The sequence below is a fragment of the Phaseolus vulgaris genome, chromosome 2 (genome assembly GCF_000499845.2).
Source record: "Phaseolus vulgaris cultivar G19833 chromosome 2, P. vulgaris v2.0, whole genome shotgun sequence".
NCBI lineage: Eukaryota > Viridiplantae > Streptophyta > Magnoliopsida > Fabales > Fabaceae > Phaseolus > Phaseolus vulgaris.
In genome coordinates, this window is record NC_023758.2 from 28,205,299 (window position 1) to 28,227,019 (window position 21,721).

The window sequence follows — 21,721 nt, forward strand, 5'->3', positions numbered from 1 at the left end:
AAGACTTTGAATAGATTTAACTAAAATATTTCCTTAAATTTACAATATTCCATGTTTGAATAATAACATTTAGAAGATTGACTATTGGTTGAAGCTAAACTCTTAAAATGTGGGATGGATAAATTCAATAATAGTAATTCAAGATTGTTTGAATGACAATGAGGAACTGAAACATTGTAAATAAAAGATGATTACCTAAAAAAAATATACTTTAATTTATGTTAAAGTGTCAAAATGAATAATTGAGTATTTATTCCATTAATATTGACCATATTTATAAATGTCAAGTTAATGTTCAATATGATTTTTTTTTTCAGGAGCGATTCAATGTAATAATAAGATTAGTTTTATATAACAGTAAGATAACTCTACTCTAGATCCATATATGATTTACTATCTTTGGTATGTCTTTGGAAAATTGTATTGAAGCATTTGACCTATTCATACTTGTTTTGGGATTTACAATCTAAAAATATCATTCCGTGTAAAGTGGAAGGTAACATAAGAGATTGGACCCATTATACAAATTGAACATTAAGCCAAATTCAAAACTTACCATTAACCAAAACATTTGGATTGTTACTAAAATAATCTGTAGGTAAAATAAATTTTGAAACTCCTTATATTAAAAAAACCATACACGTTACTCGTTTTCATGTTACAGACTAGAGTTTGGAGCTTTCCAGGTGAACTATGTAGGATTTACTAATGACCTCTTTGCATCAGGTGAACCGTGTTCAGGCGGATGGAATATCAAAGAAATAAGTTGTTTGTATCACCTGATTAGGAGGAATTGAAAGTGTGACAATGAAATAGAGAAGAAGATTCCTCTATACTGTGTCGCGATAGTAGAAGAAACACACATGGACCAAACCTTATTAAATTTTTACCCTTCTAAAAAGTAAAATTGAATATTATTACTTACCCATAATCTTTATTAATTTTGAACATTATTTTCATCTTAATTTTTAGTATATTTTCTTGTAATAGATACTTTTCAAGTAATTTATATGAAGTGTTTTATTTTTTTATTTTTAAACTAATTCAATCTAGTTTGATAAAATATCATTAATATTATTAATAAAAAAATAATAATAAAAATAAATATAGTCATTTATATAAAATAAATAAATTTATATAATAATAATATTAACATTATTCATTATAAAAAGTAAATATATAAATAAATTAATATTTTTTATTTCTTATAACAAAGATAAATTTACTAACTTATATTTTACACATTTTAAAAGAAATAAAAAAATTTCCACAATCATTACATCACTAACCAACTTTAATAAACTTTTCTCATTAATACACTACAATACCTCAATTCAAATAATCTCACTTTATTCAAACTTTCCATTCAAATCACTCTATCAAACCTACTCTCCAATCCAAACACACCATAAAAGATATAACCTCTTCCCTTCTGAATTTGTACAGCCATTTTTTTAGCTTAGCCATAACAGTCTAAACTCGTTCTAAGACGTTAATTTCCTTCGGGTTGAGATTTGTATCACGGCAAAAGCTTCCCTGCTATCGATTTTGTTCCGACAAGAGCTTCTTTAGCCAATTTATTCAGTAAGAGAAAACTTGACTGATTATACTATATGTCAAACACGGTAGTATTTTACCAAAATATGGTAGCCTACTATGTAAGGAGGAAGACGCCAAAACTTTATTGGGGCTGGCTCACCCTGTTCAAGATTGCTTTGCCTTTCTTGTCCCCCGTGAAGTTGACAAATCAAAAACTTTTCTGTTTACATGAAACAATTTACAGAATTCATAGATGACAACATCCTGATGATACTCAGATTAGACTGACACCTACAAAATCCCTTTTGCGATCTCCATCTCATCGGAGATAATCAATAGGAAAAGATAAAGTTGATGAAGAAGCCAATGGTGGAATAGATACATTAAAGAAACCATGGAGCAAATAAAAAGTTAGGTGAAGGAAAGACGAACTGATAAATTGCTCAATAAAGTAATGTGTCAGATCCTGGTTCATGGCCACCCATGCAACTTATTGTTTTCACATTCATATCAGTATATCATGCCACGGTCTAATCTCTCCCTTTAAATCCTTTATTCCTTTGTGTCCCGTCATGCCTGAAAATTTGCCCTCAAAGGAAAAATGTATAGATTCGTTGTGATTGAGAAAGACAGACAGCGTTTTGGGTATTACTCAGATTTAGATATCCATGAAAATAATAATAACTTCTGTAACTCACCCTTCTCTACAATCAAAACAGAGACCCGGGAATCAACAAAATACTAAAGCAGATAGTTGGAAGTTACTGCCTATAAATACTATTACAAAAGTCTAGGTATACTACTATTACTTTTTATTATCCAAGGTTTGATCAAAACCAACAACAGCCACATGAACCCAAATTAACCAAGGAAGTTCATGATCACCAAATGAAGCACCAGATTACAGAGAACAAAATCTGCAAAAGCTCGCTCAGGTGCAAGATCCTGCAGTACGATGAAAAGGCAAATACATGTAAGAATATATCAAGTGAACAAGCAAACACAAAATATGAATTCATTTCATTCTTGCTTTGACTTGTCGTGTTAAAGATGTAGGGGTCTAAGTTTGAAACTACATCAGTTAGCCAGATTGTTGAAATATAACACGACGGATAAAAGAAGGAAACCTAAAAATCTTATGGGTTGCAATTTGCAAGGGTAATTGCAGGTTCTCAATTTTAATATATCAAATCAAAGATCAAAATAGACTAGACAAGAATTTTTACCTTGAATTCCTTATTCTCTTTATTCACTTGGATCCTGAGACAAACTGGTCCACAATGAAGGAAGGAAGACAATGATCAGATAGACAGAGAACAAGATTTTATACATATGTTCGTAGCAGGTTTATACGTCCCATGCCGTGCACATGTATCTAGTAGACACAGAGAGCTCATAGTGTACCAAAATGTGTTTGTGTGTGTATATTCATAACAAGCTAGCCTGCAAATTGTTATAGACCTAGAACACTTACCAGCAAGAACAGCAGTTCCGACACAAGAAAGTACTCCTGATAGGAAGGAGTTAAAAGGAAATGATCCCACCAAAGCCATGTAAACTACCTGTTCACAAACAAAAAGTAAGAACTCGATTTCAACACATGCAACTTAACACAAACCCACAAAACAGATTGAGCCCTTAAAAAAAATAAAAAATTTCATCGGTACATTTTTCTTCTAAAAACTAGAAGCTGTAAGAATATGCAATAAAGAAACAGGATTACAAATTTCTGGAGGCACTTATCCACACTCGATGCCTGTGCAGTAACATCTAAGGCACAAGCTACTTTGTTGCAACCCTCCTCTCTAAGGTCATAATAGGAGGGATTTGTGATTGCGCATTAGAGACCCTTATTCAAGATAGTCCAATTCTGCTTCTATTTCCAGTAAACACAGATAGAGGCTAATAGAATAGCAACATCATTCCTTGAGCTTTGGTAATTCAGAGAAGAATGTATCTTCCATTAAACAAATTCTGTTAATCGAATACCAACAAACAAATTCTGCTTATATTTCCAGTAAATACAGATCAGTTGCTAATCGAATACCAACGTCATTCCCTGAACTTCAATTATTAAGAAAAGAAGAAATTCGCCATTAAGAAGGTGCAGAAATGGCTATATATATATATATATATATATATATTTGCTTCCCAGGATCAGGCACGTGTTATTCCCTTCCATTTTGATTATTTTCAAAACTGTTTTTCTAAAGAATTTCACACTTCTCAGCAACCAATTTCTCATCCAGATTCTAAATTAACAAGTTGTTTCCAAAACAAGTGTTCTTAAAAACACAAAACAGAAACAGGTGGGAGATGCTTTCTCATTCTCTTACTCTAATTCTTCAGTGCTTTGTTCAAGTGTTCATAGGACAAACCAGAAAACCGAAATGCGATCAAATGTGCTCAGGCACAATCAAATTTTAGAAAACAGTAAACTAACAAAGGCTAGATCTTCTGAATTCAAGTATTTTTTTTTTAAATACCAAGGTGACATGGCCAATAACAGCGTAAAACTCAAATCCATCAAGCAAGATAAAAAAACAGACTGATCTCGCGCTAAATTGATATTCAAATGAGAGAAATTGAGTAAGCAAATGTTATTAGAAAAGGGATTAAGATACAAATGCAGTGAAAGTAGTGGAAAGTACCTGGATGAGAGCGGTGAAAACAGCGAACATGACGTAGAGGTCAATGATCTGAAAGAAAGAGAAAAATTGGGGTTGGAAAAAAGGGAAAAAAGAGTGTAGAGATTTTTTGAACGAATGGAGAAGGAAAGAAAGGAACCTTGAGATTTGTGGGGGTTGCGGCATAAGCAGACCAAAGAGCTCGGAAAAGGTCTTGTGCATCCTTGCTGCTAGACCTCGCCATTCTCTCAGATCTTCGCGATTTGGCAATGCACCACAAAAACCCTCTTCTCTTCTCTTCTCTTCTCTAAACTCCAACTTCAACGCACAGAACTCTAAAGTCGTCTTTGCCAAATCACTCCAAGAAATTTCCATTTTTTTTGTCTGTTGGGCTTAGGCCCTAACCCACTTCAAAAAAAAATAGCCGATTTTTTTTTTATTTCAACTTCTTTATTACTTAAATTTATTTATTTGTCGTGTTAATAAAAATAATTTAAATAGCAAGAGAACAAAACTTGCATAGGTATAAAAGAGATTCTTTTCTCTAATGTATTTAGAATTTAAAAAATTTCACACATTAAATACTTTTATAAATAGTATCATTTTGCTGCAATCAAAATGGAAAAAATATATATATAAGGAAAAGTGAGATTAGGGAAGAGTGAAGGAGACATTTACCAATTTTAGTGGTTTCAAAATTTACAAATTATAAGTCCCATAAATTTAGCAGCTTCCTTTTTTTTTTTTTGTCTTTTCTCTCATTTCTTCTTTCTTCTTCCCTCTCCCTTCTTCTCTTCTGACAAGTGCCTAAGCTGAAATGGCGTCGTTTTTGTCTATTCTCCCTGCCGTTTCCGCTCGTCCCATTCCCAGAGCCTTCTCCCTCACAAGACCTCCTTTTCAAGCTCACCCCAACATGCATTTCAAAAACCACCGGTTAGTACTCCAATCCCCTCCCCCGACTTCACAATTTCTTCTCCTTCATTTTCTTTTTCTGGTTTAATTTTAAAAATAAAACTGGAATTCTTGTTTTTTCTGCTATTTGTCAGTGTTTGGAACACGTGGGCCGGGAAATTAGTTTACTGGGTTTGGGTTCTTTGCTTGTTCGGTGATGGGTGGTTTGATTTCACACTCGTCAATTTCAGTTTGAGGGTGGAAGTGGATGTAATAGATTGTAAGTTCAATTTCAGGGTTGTTCAGTGAAGGAGTTTATGCTAGTGGTTTCTGTTCTAAGGATTTTAGATATTTGGTTTGGGGTGGTAAAAAGAAACTAAGTCTTTTTAGGCTACATAGAACTGTAAGGTGGGGTTTCAGCATGTTGTAGGTTAACTTATTTAACAAGGATCAATGGTTTACATTGGATTGTAACTAAAAGAATTTGGTATTGATCAAGGAAAGCACTTATGTAGTAATTTTGTGCTGCAGTGTACATACTCTTTTCAATATAATTCTCAATTTTTTGTGTCGCATGTGACAAACACTTTGCATTAAGTTTAGATGGTCTCTGCTTAGCTATTTGGTGATGGTCATGCATTGTTACCGTGGCACAGGCGCACAGTTCATCACTTTTTACGTTATCATTACAGGACCTCCTTTTAGGAGAACCTGGTGGTACGCGGTGAATTCAGTATGCTGTGCATGGTATGGGAATTTCAGTATATGAGGTATACAGGGTTATTTAGGGAGCTATGTAACTAATACTGACCAAGTTTGACTTCCCCTTTGCTTAATGGGGATATGGTATGGTGATTTTGGTACAGAGGGTTATTGTGGAAGTTACGTAACAATGGTGATTGATATTGATCAAGTTGGCTTCCCCCTTTGCTTAATGGGTCCTGATTGTTGAATGATCCTAGACATGATTTAAATATCTATGGAATGCTGCCTAATGGTTTATGTATACTGTTCTGCAGGTTTGCAGTTAATTTTAGTTATGCAGAAGCAGGTGTCAGTGCTGATTCTAAATCCAACACCATAGATGTTGTGGCTGATGTTAAAAGTGAACGGGTATGTATATATCTCATTCTTTTAATAATATGAGGCATAGATTATGTATTTTTGGATCTTTTTACATAAAAGTTCTTGCATTTATGTCTCTTTTTGTAGATTGTAGTCTTAGGAGGAAATGGCTTTGTTGGTTCTGCCATATGCAAGGCAGCAGTATCTAGGGGCATAGAGGTCATAAGCCTAAGCAGGTTTGAAAAATGTCCAACCAATTGCCTGCATCTGTCTGTCTATCCGTTTCCTCGTCTCTGTATTTTGTTTTTGCTTATTTAACAAACATTTTGTTTTACAGGTCAGGGCAACCTACTTACACAGGTGCATGGGTAGATCAGGTTACTTGGATTTCAGGCATGTTAACTTAACCTAATAATAAACAGATACATCATTATTTTCTTTATATTGATTAAGGGAATCTGAGCATACACACAAAGAGGGTAGGGTGAGAGTAAAACACCATGTGGATTGTTGAGAAGAGCAGGCAGCTATTAAGATCAATAATGATGCATATAATTTACTCACTTCATATAGTCAACCAATATGTTTATGTTACAGAACTGTGCATATTTATATGTTGCCTTTCTAATTGTGCTTATGTTTATACCCTTTTATAGATAAAAGACATGCAGACGTAACAAAAAATTATGGCACAATCTTAGCACAGGACTTTGGAGTTTTGAAGTTGATATTAAGCATTTGATTGATAGATGTCAAATTAGTGTATTATGAATTCATGGTAACTCAGAATTAACTATGATAAACAGGATTTGCTTTGAATAGTTCTGCAGATTTTAATAGACTGTGATTGGACCTATTAAAGTATAATGTCAATGTTAATATGTTATCTTTAATATTATCTTCTTTACTGTTCCTTGCAATTGTTGGTGTATATCACGTTAGCCTGAAGGTACACACACCTAGTATGATCTGATAGAAAAGATCCTATTGTTTCCTCTGATATTTGGTAGCATGTTAACATAATAATCATATCATTGAATGTATATTATGAAATATACAAAATATAATGTGTTGCGGCATATAAACAATTTTTCAAGTGATATCCATTTTTTCCTTCTGGAGGCTAATCAGTATATTGCCTGATGTGCAGGAGATGTTTTTTATGTAAACTGGGATGAAGTACTTGTTGGAGCTACTGCAGTTGTTTCAACACTTGGAGGTTTTGGTAGTGACGAACAGATGAAAAAAATTAATGGCGAGGCTAATGTTGTGGCTGTGAATGCTGCAAAGGAATATGGTGAACCATCTCATTGAGCATTAATTTGCAGTTAAATTCACCTGTGTTCGACCTTTATTATTCATGTTAGACTATATTTTAGACAGAGTTTCATTCATACCCTTCCATAATGCAAGACGTAAACTTTTGATAGCAATGTTCTCTGATCTTTATGAAACAAGCATCAACCTCATTTAAATTATTTAATTGTCATATGTTACCACAGGTAGGTAGTTTTATTTGAACAAATGTAATGAATTGTCTAACAGTATCATTACATCAAGAAGATCTCAACTATTTACAAATATGCTAGTAGGAGACGGATCCATATGTAATTTCTAGAGTTCTTTTCTCCGAAGAGATTCTATTCTTATCTGACACTTTGCTGTCTCCAATTTGCTCTGCTTTATTTATTTTTTGAGAATATTTATGGATCTAGGGAAGGAGTAGTGGAATTAACCAATGCAACTAATTTTATAACTGCAAATTACATCATTTTCAGTTGTCACTTAAAATTTGATCAAGCAATAGGATCAATGGTAGGTAAGGTTTAGTTACTAATTGTAATAATGTCATCTACAATGCATGTGATGTGATTAGTAATGAAATCTTGCTCGAGTAATGAATTAATGAAATATAAGGAAATAGTTATGACCTGAACTAACAAGCAGCTAACTCTGACTTACCAGTTGTGTCAAAAAATCCCTTGGCACTTTCGCAATTCTTCAGCATGTTCATTTTGCACAAAATTTTCTTCACATTTCAGCTTGTTGGTTTGGATGAGAAATTGTTGTAAGCCGTTGTCTTACATTCACGTTAATTCTATTGAGATATGTGTATACTTGCATTCTATTCGGGGTATTTCTTCTTTAGATGCTTTGAATTTATGAATGGAACCATAGATTAATAAATTAATGTGCTATTCTGTTCTCACTCACTTCTGCATTGCAGGAATTCCCAAATTCATCTTGATCTCAGTTCACGATTATAACTTACCATCATTTTTACTTTCCTCTGGGTACTTCACGGGAAAGAGGAAAGCAGAATCCGAGGTTCTCTCTAAATACCCCAGTTCAGGTCATTATTCTAGTCTGTCATGATCTTAAACTAAATTGATATTCCAAATTTGTTAATAAGGATCCAATGGTTACTTATTTGCTGATAGCATCACCAGACCAGATCTGTAAACGATTCAATTTGTTGAATTGAAAAGACTATTTTGAAACAAATATAGCGAAAGCTCGTTGAGGATCCTGCAATAGATTTTCTGGAAGATGAATATCATATTTTTTCAGGATATAAAGCTAATGGATAGGTCTTAATGTTTTTATTGATTGCATTCTTGAATTTCACTGTCATGTTAACATCTTCAGGTATTGTCTTAAGACCTGCGTTCATATATGGGAAAAGGAGAGTGGATGGTTTTGAGGTTCCTCTGGATTTGGTAGGGGAGCCAGCAGAAAAAATTCTACGAGCAGTAGAGAACTTCACCAAACCTTTAAGCTCTCTTCCTGCATCTGATCTACTCTTGGCTCCACCTGTTAGTGTTGATGATGTTGCATTGGCAGTTATCAATGGTGTCACAGATGATGACTTCTTTGGCATTTTTACAATTGATCAGATCAAGGAAGCTGCCAATAAAGTACGGGTATGATTTACCTACATGTGGGAAGTCAACCGAGATAAAGCTGCAATTACAAAATTTGTACAGGGAGGGAGTAACTACATTGAGGTCATTTTCCTCGCTGCGTTAATAGCAGTAGCTTTTGGAGCAAAATCATGAGTAATGGTGTTAAAAACATATATAATACAATAAGGCAAATTCTCCCTCCACCATATTTTTCCTCTCCATCTCCATATTAATTGCGAATATTAATTGCAAAAAGTCAGTTTTGACCTTTTTAAAAAATTTAAACAATTTTAAATGAAACATAACTTCACCTTTTTAAATAACTTTAACTACATCCCCACACCCACATACGTCTGAAACATTTTCATTCTTTTGTTGTACTCAATGTTTTTTAGTTCAGGAATATTTTTTTAAAGTTTTATACTTTATTGTTGCATTTTACTATTTTTTTTCTGAACTTTGTAGTTTTAAAAAAATAAGCTAATGAAAAGACAATAATTGAAAAACTTAATTGGACTATCAATCGCCCCAAGCAACCACCACCAGAAAATGAAAATAGAAAACACCATATTTTTTACCATACTTAAAAAGAGTATTGATAGAATTTTAAAATACATTTTTTTACCATACTTAAAATGAGTATTGATAGAATTTTTAAAAAAAATATGAAGGTGCTGGGGGAGAGGTATGGAGTGAAGTATGGAGGTGAAGGGAGAATTAGGTGAAGTATGGAGGTGAAGGGAGAGTTTGCAATGCAATAAACGAGTTTCTCACATGTATATCAAGTGTTAAGGTCTAAAAAGTGATGTAGAAAACAAGAGTAAGCAAAAAAATAATTAAAATATGAAACTCATCTTAATAGGTGCGTTAACAATACGATTTGTTGAAAAGTGGGATTTCATTAGGAAGTGTAAACAAAATCTTCCTTGGAATATTAGACACAACAACCATCAGCCATTCTAGTAACCGTGCTTTTGGGCCCTACGTGGTTTATGTGTAAAATTGACAAGACTAATAGGCATTTGTGAACTGTAAATAAAAACTTAAATGATAGTTAATATTTTCAATGAAGAAATAACTTGCGTCTAGATCATGTTATTTACACTGTACATGAACACTAGTAGAATACCAACGATTTGTCCATAAGCTGTTTTAAGCTTATTTTAACCAATTTTCATGGATAATATGCGAAAACAATTTAACAATTTTTCTTAATTGTAGAAATAACTTGTATATAGACAAGTACACGATAAAAAAAAACTTAATGAATAAGCACAATATTAAATAAACTATTTACCCAAATGTATCCAATAGAAATAACTTAAATCATACCACAGACTAAATTAGACATATGATGATATTCAACTTTGGCATCGACGCAAGCATGGTTGGGCTCTCATAAGCCATCATATAGACCCAGTAACACCATTTCAACTCTCCTTGTGAAGTTAAGAAAAAAAGTAATAAGTGATGGGATCACTTTTCTCTCGCTAATACCCAACTACTAAATACAGACATTAAACAACAACAAAAAATTATCCATTTTAAAGTTCCGCGATCCAAACCAAATCGAGCAAGAAATTCATGTCTGCCGCAGACAGCAAAAACACTTCCTGAATATATCCAGTAAAATATTGCTAAGAAAACTAACACCGGGGCTTCAAAATTTATGAGCCAGCCTGTCCAATCAGATCATAATACCATAGCTCTGATTTCCCAAAGAAGCTACGATGAAGATCAATAACCCAATTGTTGAGAAATAATCACAATAAGAACCCATTTGACTCTACTTGAAGATGTAGTTGTTTATATTTGTCTTCTGTTTTGAATGGATTGTTGAACAACATACCTGTCATCATCATAACACCAATCATTATACGAAAAGAAAGGAAAACATACAGGTAGAGGTTTGTTTGAGATAACCCAAACAGCTCACTAAACATGTAAACCAGACAGTTTTTTATGCAAACAGCTCAATAATCACTAATTATGTAATCATATTATTCTGTGCCAAAAATAATTTCCTTCAATCATGTGTTTCAATTGAATGAACAATTATATATAGCACAAAGACAAAAACTAAAGTCTTTTAAGTAATGAAAAGTTTAATAATACTCAGATAATCCAAAACACTATATTTTGTTAAAATAATAATAAAATTTATCAATTACCTATAGCAAGTTAGATATATGCTTGAATAACAAATGACCAACATTAATCATAAATAAAACTTGCTTAGCACTTACTTTCCAGTATAGAAGCCAGCAGAATACCAGGCATTCAAAACAGCAGCAAGATCCGTTTCAGGACCATTAATTTCTTCAGGTTCAGAATTGTTTCTCTCTTTTCCTGAATTGCATGTAGCAAACACAATTATAATGATCACCAAATAAACTAAAAAATTGAGATAGTAATGAAATAAAGCCCCATATCTAGATAACAAAGTAAAGCCATAGAAACATAACAAGGTCGAAGGACATTAAGCATTTGATAACTGTGATAGTTTCATCAACAAACTAAACAAAACCCAAGAAGGAAAGAGGAAATATTTATGTTACAATATGTGAATCGTTTAAAAACCAACATACATTAAAACAGTTGATACCAAACTTTATAAACAACAAGTGATGGCAAGTTATTATTGCCAACTAGAATGTAATTCAATTCTTAACTCATCAAATCAAATTACAATGGTTCACATGAAACTATAAACTACACAAACATTGTGAGAAAAACAATGGATTTACCTTCATTTACATTAAAATCACCAGATATGGTTGTTCTAATAGTAGACAGTGCCTTCTCTGCAGCTCCCATTGCCATTTTGCGAATTTTATCATCTTCACAAGGAAATGACATTTTATGATCCATTTCCACAGAAGCATTGTTACAAGGCTTGCCAACAGATAATCCACCCAAAGAGCAACCATGAACTGTGTTCATGGTTGCTGGCAGACATTGACTATAACAGGGGCAACATGTACAGACAGCATTTGGATCAGAAACTTGGTATGCAGCCATTGAATACTCTTGAGAATTAGAATATGGTACACTAGAACTAGAAACAGCAGCCTCATTTTGGTAATTCAAAGTGCCATATTGATTGAGTTGCTCCAAAATCTTCACCCTTTTCTCCTCAAGTTCATAATACTGCGCAACTAACTGATTATAATCATCTACACCTTCCGCATATGCATAACCGCTCTGCCCACTCTGGATGCCTTGACCACTTATTGAATCTAGGCAAGATTGGTCTACCAGTGACTCTATGTGATGATCCTCTTCCAGTTTTGACTCATTACTAGTCTCACCTGAATCAAGCACGTCAGTAGCTGGAATATGGTCATTCGGGTCAGCATCCCTGAGTTCAATAAAGCAAAACAAATTGAGAAAAATGAATAACAATAAAAACTACTGCCGTGTACTATAAGCCTATATCGTGACCTAATTTCTCTTTGACAGCATTAACATTGAAAAATCATTTGAGACCTTTTCTTGGTGGCACAACAGCATCAAGCTATGACGGTTTATGTTCGGTTTAATGCACTCCATCATACAATTATGAGAAGTGGAAGGCTAAACAAAGACTAAAATTGTCCAGTGTAGGACATACTAATAATAATGCCGATACAACTTGTTACACGTTTGAGAAATACCACGGAATGCACGGTAGCTCGATAAAAAAAAATAGAATATATATTATTTAATAAACACGAAGAAGATTGAAGCATGTTTCAATCGAGTGTTTTGGTTCAACAATTATACGCTCACTAATGCGAGAGTTGAATTGAACCTTGTAGGGTCGGAACTTGCGAAGTCAACATAAGAGGCTTTTTCTCCGATCACTGTCTCCGCCTCTTGAGCGGTGGCGTCTTTGTTCTTGCCGCTGATATGCATTTTCTGTAAATATATAAATTGCGAATTTAATAGACAAACACATAATTTGAATGACGAAGAGTGAAAAAATGGTTACGAAATTATTTGGCATTAGAGAGAGAGAGAGAGAGAGAGAGAGAGAGAGAGAGAGAACAGAACCTTGTAAGTGGAAATAGCGTGGTCGAAGGCAGTGATGAGAGCTGAATCGTCCCATAGATCTCCTTCCTTCTTCCCCATGCTCTGTGTTTCGATTTCGCACCTTCCTTCTTCCCAATCCTAAAACCCTTTCGAATTTAAACCCTCACACCACCATCAAATGATACAAAAAATTGAAGGGGTAAAAAGTTACAAACCTATTTTCAGATTAGTATAATTATATATTCTTAAATAAAATATTTAAAGAATAACAGAAATTTAAATAAAAATAATTCAAAACATTTAAAAAATATCTACCTAAATTATTAGTTGATATAGATAATAAAGGAGTTAAAGGCCGATTTACATGGAGCATATATATTTTTAATACTATCATAGTTAATAGTTAATAGTTTGGACTTGATCATTCTAACATTATAATTATCAACATCTCTACATAAAATACTAAAAATTATATTCTTGAAAATCAAACAATTCTTTCTTGTGCCACAAAAACAAAAAAAAGGTACAAGGTTCGTCCGAGTTAGTAAAAACGACTAGAAAAAATCTATTTTTGGGAATAAAAGTTGAAAACAAGAATGTAGATGTGAATTTATTTCAGTTTGTCGATAACATCCTTTTTGTTTGTGAGTCCACAGTGCAGAATATCATGGTTATCAATGCTATTATAAGATGTTTCGAATTAAGTTCTGGCCTTAGAGTAAATTTTCACAAGAGTAAATCTGGGGTGATTGGAATAGATAGGAATGTGGTGAATATGTACTATGAAATTCTACAACCTAATGGAATTACCTTTCACTTACTTAGGCCTGCTTGTTGGTGGTAATCCATCTAAGTGTTCTTTTTGGGAACTTGTGCTATCAAAGATTAGAAAGAAACTTTCGATGTGAAAAGGGAGGAACCTATCCTTTGCGGGAAGAATATGTCTTATAAAAATCTGTTTTTAATGTCATACCTCTGTTTTTCCTATCTTATTTTAAAGCCCCGAAAGGAGTGAGCAAGGAAATTATAAAATTACAGAGAAATTTCCTATGGGGATGGGGTTCGAAAGGGAGGAAAAATGCTTGGATTGGTTGGGAGAATATTTGTAAACCGAAAGAGGAGGGGGGACTCGGTATCAAGAGCATTGATATCTTTAATAACACACTCTTTGCAAAATGGTTATGGAGATTGAGATCTCCCGAGCATGGTCTTTGGAAGGTTGTACTGGAATCGAAATATGGGTCTTGGGGAATTGCAAATTCAGTTACATCGGCTCAAAATGGGTATAAATCTATATGGTGGAATGACTTATCGAAAGTAAGCCTCTCAGAACAAGGAAGCAAATGGTTCGTTCCAAATTTGGTTTGGCAAGTAGGATCAAGGGAGAAGTTCAAATTTTGGGAAGACGAATGGTTTGATAATTCTCAGCTTAAAGAGAGATACCCCAGGATTTACAATAATTCTCAGCTTAAAGATAAACCTATTAGGAGATTTGGAAGTTGGTCTACAAAGGGGTGGAAGTGGGCTTTTAGTTGGAGAAGGGAATGGTTCGAGTGGGAAAAACCTATGGTTGAAGATTTTATGGCAAGTATAACAGGTTCCCCTACATCAAGATAAGGAGGATTTATGACTATGGAATGGTCCTCCCTCATATAGTTTCTCAGTAAAATCTGCCTATAAAATTCTAACAAATCATAGAACAAGGAGTGTCCAGGAGGTGTTTGCATATCTTTGGAATCTGAAGGTTATGCCATCGACGCAGTTTTATGTGTGGAGAGTCTTATTAGATAGGATAGCAACAATGCTAAACCTGTATAAAAAGAGGGGTAATGTTGACAGATACATTATGCGGGAGGGAAGAAGAATCGATATCACACATTCTTGTTTCATGCAAGGTTTCAATCTTAGTTTGGAATATGTGCAATAGGTGGCTTGGGATTAGTTCGGTGAATCCTAATGAGGTGGTTAAAATTTTTGAACAATTTTCCACCATTTGCCTTAACAATGAAGGCAATAAGTTGTGGAAAACCCTATGAGTTTCTGTGATATGGTGTACTTGGAAGCATAGAAACAAAACTATTTTTAATCATGCAAAGATAGATGCTGAGGAAATTCTCACCATGGCACAAGTCCAATCATGGGCATGGTTGAAACATAAAATAAGGAAAATTAACTTCTCATTTTCTGATTGGATTTTATCACCCTTAATTTGCATTAACATGGTAACAAAATAATTTGGTGAGTATAATTGCTTAACTTGTTCACTTGTTCTATGGTTTTGAATTTAAATTTGTTGCATGTTTATTGTTGTCAAATAGAACTGTTATGCTTTGATATCTGTCATATGGATGAGAGGAGAGAAAGGTTAAGTTTTTTGGTTCAGGTCATGATGTTACACGAATGATGGGGTAGTATGGTCTAGTAGGTGCAGAGTGAGTGGTAAGTTTGAAGCAAGGAAGCCAGGTCCTATAGCTGTTATTTGGAGTTTAAGAGTTTAATGCAAAAGGTGTTAAAAGTTGTCAATAAAGAATGGCAAAAGAGCATCAACATCAACATCTTTAATCACATATAGGAGTTATCTTTGTGGATACGTTGTCTTGGTGGAGTCAACACTGTTAATTCTGGAAGTTGTGGAATATGTCAAAGTCATTGTATCCATGTTGTTGGTTTTGGAAATTATCCTGAAATATTGGTTTATGCAGTTACCAGTGTTGAGGTAGTTATGTTAAAAAGGAAGGGATAGATCAAGAAGCTAGACTTTAATTTGTCTTTTCTTGTAATGCTTGTGGTTTTATGACTTTTGAGTAAGTTAATCTTACTCTCTTTTGTACAAGGGTTAGGGCACCCCTGAAATGTTACTTTTTATTTTATTTATTCATTCTTTACCGGAAAAAAAAAAGATCTTTCTTAATAATAAATATGCAATATATTACACTAAAGCTTTAAAATACACATTTATCATGTTATATCATTAATATATTGGTACAAAAGTTATTCACAACCTTTTATATAGAGGAAGTGGTTGTTTCATATAATATTAATAAATTATCGAGATTTTATGGTTTTTATCAAAAAGTTACTATGTTGAATTCCACAATTGATAAAAAAAAAGTTGTTCTAAAAAATAATCATGTTAGTTATAATATTATAGGTTTATGGTTTGAAAAATGAATGAGAAGAAAGCGTGTTTCATAGTTCAATAATGTTTTTTCTCCAAATAAAAGAAGGAAATTACAAAAGATACAGGAGAGTGATATGGAAACTCCTATGAAGAAGAATTTGGTTTGTTTAGGAAGAAAATTATTAAGTAACCTTATTAGTGTAAAATTCCATCATGAGTTCTTAAAATTAATAACTTGGATTGTGTACTGTCTACGGCCGAAAGGTTGACCGATAGGAAAACTAAAAGGTGAAAATTAAATAAATAAATAAATAAATAGTTATTATAGCAAAGCCCATCTAAAAGGCCCAAAACATAAAGGGTGTGCTTAAAGAAGATCAGGTGCAAAGAGTAAAAACCCAACTGGAATTGAAGTCCAATAAGAAAGTGTTATAAATAGGTGGTCAACCCAAGAGGTAAGTAGAGTGAATTTATCTAATAATTAACTAGTACCAATTCTTACTTTAGTATCGGAGCACCTTTTAGGTACACACTCATATGTGAGAGGAGACCGATACCAAGAACCAAGAGATCCAGTTGACCTAGCCCAGAGAACTGAGAGTCTACAAGTCATATCGAAGTCCAAGCCAAAAGCCCAGACCGAGAACTCGCACCGAGAAAGAAGACCGAGAAGTCAACAGTCTCAGAAGAAAGAAGATTGTTTCTAGGTCCTTGCAATAACAGATCTCATAGAGAATGGTGTAGATGAGTGGATTTCGATCAATGAGACCAGTGAGAAATTTAACTTATCCTTTGCATGTTTTTTTTTTTGCAATAGGAAATCTCATATTTGTTTTGGTCAAAAAATTTTGGTTTATGCTTAATAAAGGAGCTAAGATAAACCAATTTCAAGGAGGAAAAAGAGGGGAAGTAAGGATTGTGTTTGCTAGTATATGTTATGAGATGTAGTGGGGTATTTGTGGCCTAAATTCTTGGAATCACATTAAGAGAACAACCTCTTTGATTTAGCACTACAAGAAAAAAAGGTTTTAATATAGGTTATTTAGTGGAGGTTAATATAACCTTAGGAATTGATTTAATTAATGGAGGTTTTTTCTAAAACCTCAACAAAATAACGGAGGTTTTTTAACCTTAGCTAAATTCCAAAGGTTTATTCTAAAACCTCAGTAAAATAACAGAGGTTTTTTTAACCTTTATTAATTTTCAAAGGTTTATTTTAAAACCTCCGCAAAATAACGAAGGTTTTTTTAACCTTCGTTAATTTCCAAAGGTTTATTTTAAAACCTCCACAAAATAACGAAGGTTTTTTTAACCTTTGTTAATTTACAAAAGTTTATTTTAAAACCTCCATAAAATAACAAAGATTTTTTTAACCTTCGTTAATTTCCAAAAGTTTATTTTAAAACCTTCGTTAAATTCTAAATATTTATTCTAAAATCTCATCAAAATAATAGAGTTTTTTAATTTTTTTTAAGTGTTAAAAGTTTATTGTAAAACATCAATAAAATATTTTATATTTTATATTTTCTCAATTCTTAATAAATAGATATAATTAAAAATTTTAGTGAGTTTAGCCTGGTATATATATTTAAATATGCTTTGAACTTAGGTCTTAGAGGTTGATTCATTAATTGAAGTTAGAAGGCACTTCATTAATTGAAATTATTATTCAATTCTTAAAGATTGTTTTTATGAATTTCAATAAGTAAAAATAAGTTGTTTGTGAAGTGACATTAACTTATCACATATATACATCATCATAATTTATTTTTTGGTTACATTTACAGTATCAAATTTTGAAGAATGAGACACTGGAAACTATTCATTATAATAATATTAATAATAATATTTATAATGATATTAATAATAATATTTATAATAATATTAATAATAATATTTATAATAATATTAATAATAATATTTATAATAATATTAATAATAATATTAATAATAATATTTATACTAATATTAATAATAATATTAATAATATGAATAATATTAATAATATGAATATAATATTAATTATAATAATAATATTAATAATAATGTTAATATAATATTAATAATAATGTTAATATAATATTAATATGTATAAATTATGTTAATAATTATAAGTAAAATAAAAATGATAATATGACTAAAGAACTTCTCTGGTCCAGTGGTTAATCTTTCCCTGATTATTGGGAGGACTTGGGTTCGAATCCTGGCTGATGCGCTTTCTTTGCAATATTAATTGTGGGTGCTTTGGTTTTTATTTTACGGAGGTTTGAAACCTATGGTTTAGCGAGGGAAATCGCAACCCAGGGTAAACCACTTAATGGAAGTTTTAACCTTTGGTAATGTAAAAATAAAGCAATATGGCTAAGTCTATAAGGTAGTGTTTTTTAGCTTAAGGAGGTGTACACTTGAAATTGTTTGGATCTTAGTCTTTATGTGGCATAATGGTTTATGCTTTTATGTAAGTTGGATTACTTAAATTGGTGGTCTTGGTGCAACAACATGATAATAAAGGAGAAGGCTCATAGTACATAGTTTTGCCCTTGAAGCTCTAAAAGCTAGGTATTGTATAGGTTGGCTAGTTGTTGAGGTTATATGTAGCTACATAAGGATGCAATAATGTTTGGGAGGAGGTGTAGTCATACATGTTAATTGTCTTGGTGTATTTGTTTTGCATATTAGTTGTGTTTTTTATCATGGTGGAGATTTTGCTGCAAAATACATTTTGGTTGCCTAACTTTTGAAAGTACATTTAGTTTGTGGATGTATCAAATGTTAGGAGTGAATATTTGGTAGAATTATTCTTGGGGAAGTATAGCTTTTGAAGATTTAACCACTGTTGAAAAAATAGTTACTCTTAGGAAAGTGGTGAGTTTTAATACATCTGCTTCCTTACTCAATTTTTTTAATCCATATTTCAGTGTTGATACAATAAGAGTGTTGTTAGACATAAGTATGGTGATTTTGGATTTTTTTTGTCTACTTGTGAACTTTAAGATTGACTTGGGGGAAGACTTATTGCAAAATACATTCGGATTGACTATCTCGTGATAATTCTCTTTGTTTATTAGAGGAAAATCATTTGGTATTTTGGTATTGTGCAAGTTTTCTTTAAGGTTGGATTTAAATTATTCTAATATATGTGAAAGTTAGTGAGCTTGTATCATGTGAAAATGGAGATGAAAACTCTAATCACATGACAAGTCTTTGAGCTAAAATATTGAAATCCAAATATGGAGATTGTACATATTTGGATGGCGATAAGAAAAATAAAAAGTGCTTCATTTAGTGGAGTGAAATGACGAAAGCATATGGTATAGAAAATCAATAGAAATGGCTTGACTATATGGTAAATAGAAAAGTGGGAGATGAGACAAATACTAGATTTTGGACAAAGAGAATCAATTGATACAAAGATTCAACATGTTATTCGTAAATCAAAACAACAAAATCAATGTGTCAAAGACATGTGTGTTTGGGTGGATAATAAGTGAGATTGAAAGTTTATTGTGAGGAGACAATTATTTGAATGATAATCTTTTATTATTACATATAAAAACTTTATTTGATAAAACGAGTTTAACAAAATATGTATAGATGATATATGGGTATAAGAGACTAAAACTTGTGGCATAAATTTTGTCATATTGACACATCTCAAATATGAAATGGTGAACAACAACGAAATTCTTACCTTTAAACTCTTGTGATAATATTCCATCAAATTAAATGTTGTGCATGGAGATTTTCGTAAATGGACTATTGACTAAGAATAATCTAAGGAAAAGAAATATTTTGTAAGGTCGCATTTTTTACTTTGTCACATCCTATGTTGTGTTAACCTTTTGCTATAGTTAGGTAAATTTAACTACAATTCTCCCTTGCAAGCCAATACCACACTTCTATCAATGTAGGTTTGGTTTGAGTAAGTTCAAGTATATTGAATAGGACTTTGGCTTGTGATTGTATGAAGTCCTTGGAAGAAGAGGAACTAAATAATGCTAAATAACAGAACATTTAATGAAGCAAGAATTATGCAGTTTATTAAGTTTGAGTGTAGATCAACAAAGTGCACCCCTGTAGTTACTAAAAAAAAATTATTAAATAGTAATCAAATTTAGAGACAAAAAATAATTAGTTACTATATTGACTAAATTATATATTAATTTAGAGACTAAAAAATTATTCATAACTAAAGTGGTTTCTATTATTAATAAAAATTTATAACATGATTTCTAAATTGGTATCTAAATTAGCTACCTTAGTTTTAACTACTAATATTTTAGATTTAAAATTAGTCTCTAAAAGACTAATTGAGACTAATTTAGAATATAAAGTAATAAGTAGATAGAACCTTGGTAGGTAATGGTTAGATACCAATTTAGAAACCATTTTATAAATTTATATTAATAATAGAAACTACTTTATATACCAATAATTTTTTTAGTTTATAAAATTGTCCTTAATTTAATCAAATAGTAACTAATTATTTTAGTCTCTAAAATCATATTCTATTTTATTATTTTCTTATAGGGAGTTGTATACATATCCCCCGATAGAAATTCAACTCGAGACTCCATCTCACGAAGAATAAATAAATAGAAAACACAAATAATTATAATTTTTTTTTCTTAATTGAATGATAACTTAACTTGAATTGAACTATAGTAATTACATACACAACTTATGAGATCCATGTTGTAAGTGTTAGGATCTATAAAACTTTGACGTGACTTTGAGGTTGTGTTTTTGCACCTAAACCCTAAACATATTGTGAGCATGTGCACTTAACGGATGTGTGAATGACAGTGTCAAATATGCTATTTTAGGCCAAATACAACCAAATTCTTAGACGTGTCAATGTTAACATGATCCAGACCCATGGACACATGTTTTAGCTTGAAATCATAGGTGAATCTATTTTAATTAAAAGAAATAAATAAGGAACATATCATTTTTTTTATTAGTGATCTTATTCATGTATTCAACGCTCTATGAAAAAGGAGAGGACCGATAGGAGAAGATAGACATATGACCCATAAATTTTATTTCTGATCAAGCATCGGTTACAAAAGAAATAACGTGTTGTGTTGAAAAAAAAAATGTGTTATATAACTTGTATTGGAAAAGAAAGAACATGTTGTATTGTAAAAAAAACGTATTGTATTAAAAAAAATAAAAAAGGATAAGTACACGTTACAAATAAACTTAAGAGTTTAAATTATTTCATCTGTAACATTTTTCAACAAGAAAGATTTATAATATTATATTATTAGTTTGTTTATTATAAACTATTTACTATTTTCCAGTTACATAGTTGTTTATATTGTTTATTAGACAATACAAAATTATTATTTAATTAATTATTTCATAAATTTTATTTATTTATATTGTTTATTGCTTACTACTTACATATTTGTTTATTTGTTTATATGTTTATTTTTTATTAAAATTTTAAATTTGAAATATATTTTCTTATTATATTTTATTTATATTTTTTAATTTGAATTTAAATGTGACTTATTATATAGTTATGTTATGTTGTATTTTTTTAATTTAAA

General features: G+C 31.8%; 3 protein-coding genes across 3 annotated transcripts; 1 reads left to right on the forward strand and 2 right to left on the reverse strand.

The window, feature by feature from the left end:
• Positions 1-2,178: 2,178 nt before the first annotated feature.
• On the reverse strand, positions 2,179-4,573 carry LOC137811229 (dolichyl-diphosphooligosaccharide--protein glycosyltransferase subunit DAD1). Its single transcript, XM_068612883.1, has 5 exons — positions 4,327-4,573; positions 4,191-4,238; positions 3,014-3,101; positions 2,766-2,809; positions 2,179-2,484 (listed from the first exon to the last, which is right to left on the reverse strand). Exons 1-5 carry the CDS (start codon positions 4,408-4,410, stop codon positions 2,401-2,403), a joined length of 348 nt encoding a protein of 115 aa, XP_068468984.1. The 5' UTR covers positions 4,411-4,573; the 3' UTR covers positions 2,179-2,400.
• A 254-nt stretch (positions 4,574-4,827) lies between these two features.
• Positions 4,828-9,231, forward strand: LOC137811228 (uncharacterized protein At1g32220, chloroplastic). The gene is made up of 7 exons (XM_068612882.1): positions 4,828-5,099; positions 6,077-6,170; positions 6,270-6,358; positions 6,460-6,515; positions 7,273-7,419; positions 8,350-8,475; positions 8,772-9,231. Exons 1-7 carry the CDS (start codon positions 4,984-4,986, stop codon positions 9,050-9,052), a joined length of 909 nt encoding a protein of 302 aa, XP_068468983.1. The 5' UTR covers positions 4,828-4,983; the 3' UTR covers positions 9,053-9,231.
• Positions 9,232-10,289: 1,058 nt separating this feature from the next.
• On the reverse strand, positions 10,290-13,265 carry LOC137811230 (uncharacterized). Its single transcript, XM_068612885.1, has 5 exons — positions 13,064-13,265; positions 12,822-12,928; positions 11,776-12,389; positions 11,275-11,377; positions 10,290-10,877 (listed from the first exon to the last, which is right to left on the reverse strand). Exons 1-5 carry the CDS (start codon positions 13,139-13,141, stop codon positions 10,835-10,837), a joined length of 945 nt encoding a protein of 314 aa, XP_068468986.1. The 5' UTR covers positions 13,142-13,265; the 3' UTR covers positions 10,290-10,834.
• Between the last annotated feature and the right edge of the window lie 8,456 nt (positions 13,266-21,721).

Coding starts and splice junctions, on each gene's coding strand:
- LOC137811229 (XM_068612883.1), bottom strand. CDS start 4,410: ATGGCGAGGTCTAGCAGCAAGGATGCACAAGACCTTTTCCGAGCTCTT. Junction 4,239..4,326: donor CAACCCCCACAAATCTCAAG/GTTCCTTTCTTT, acceptor TCTTTCTTTCAG/ATCATTGACCTCTACGTCAT. Junction 2,485..2,765: donor AAGAGAATAAGGAATTCAAG/GTAAAAATTCTT, acceptor ATCGTACTGCAG/GATCTTGCACCTGAGCGAGC.
- LOC137811228 (XM_068612882.1), top strand. CDS start 4,984: ATGGCGTCGTTTTTGTCTATTCTCCCTGCCGTTTCCGCTCGTCCCATT. Junction 5,100..6,076: donor ATGCATTTCAAAAACCACCG/GTTAGTACTCCA, acceptor ACTGTTCTGCAG/GTTTGCAGTTAATTTTAGTT. Junction 6,359..6,459: donor GAGGTCATAAGCCTAAGCAG/GTTTGAAAAATG, acceptor TTTGTTTTACAG/GTCAGGGCAACCTACTTACA.
- LOC137811230 (XM_068612885.1), bottom strand. CDS start 13,141: ATGGGGAAGAAGGAAGGAGATCTATGGGACGATTCAGCTCTCATCACT. Junction 12,929..13,063: donor ACGCTATTTCCACTTACAAG/GTTCTGTTCTCT, acceptor ATATATTTACAG/AAAATGCATATCAGCGGCAA. Junction 11,378..11,775: donor TGATTTTAATGTAAATGAAG/GTAAATCCATTG, acceptor CATGCAATTCAG/GAAAAGAGAGAAACAATTCT.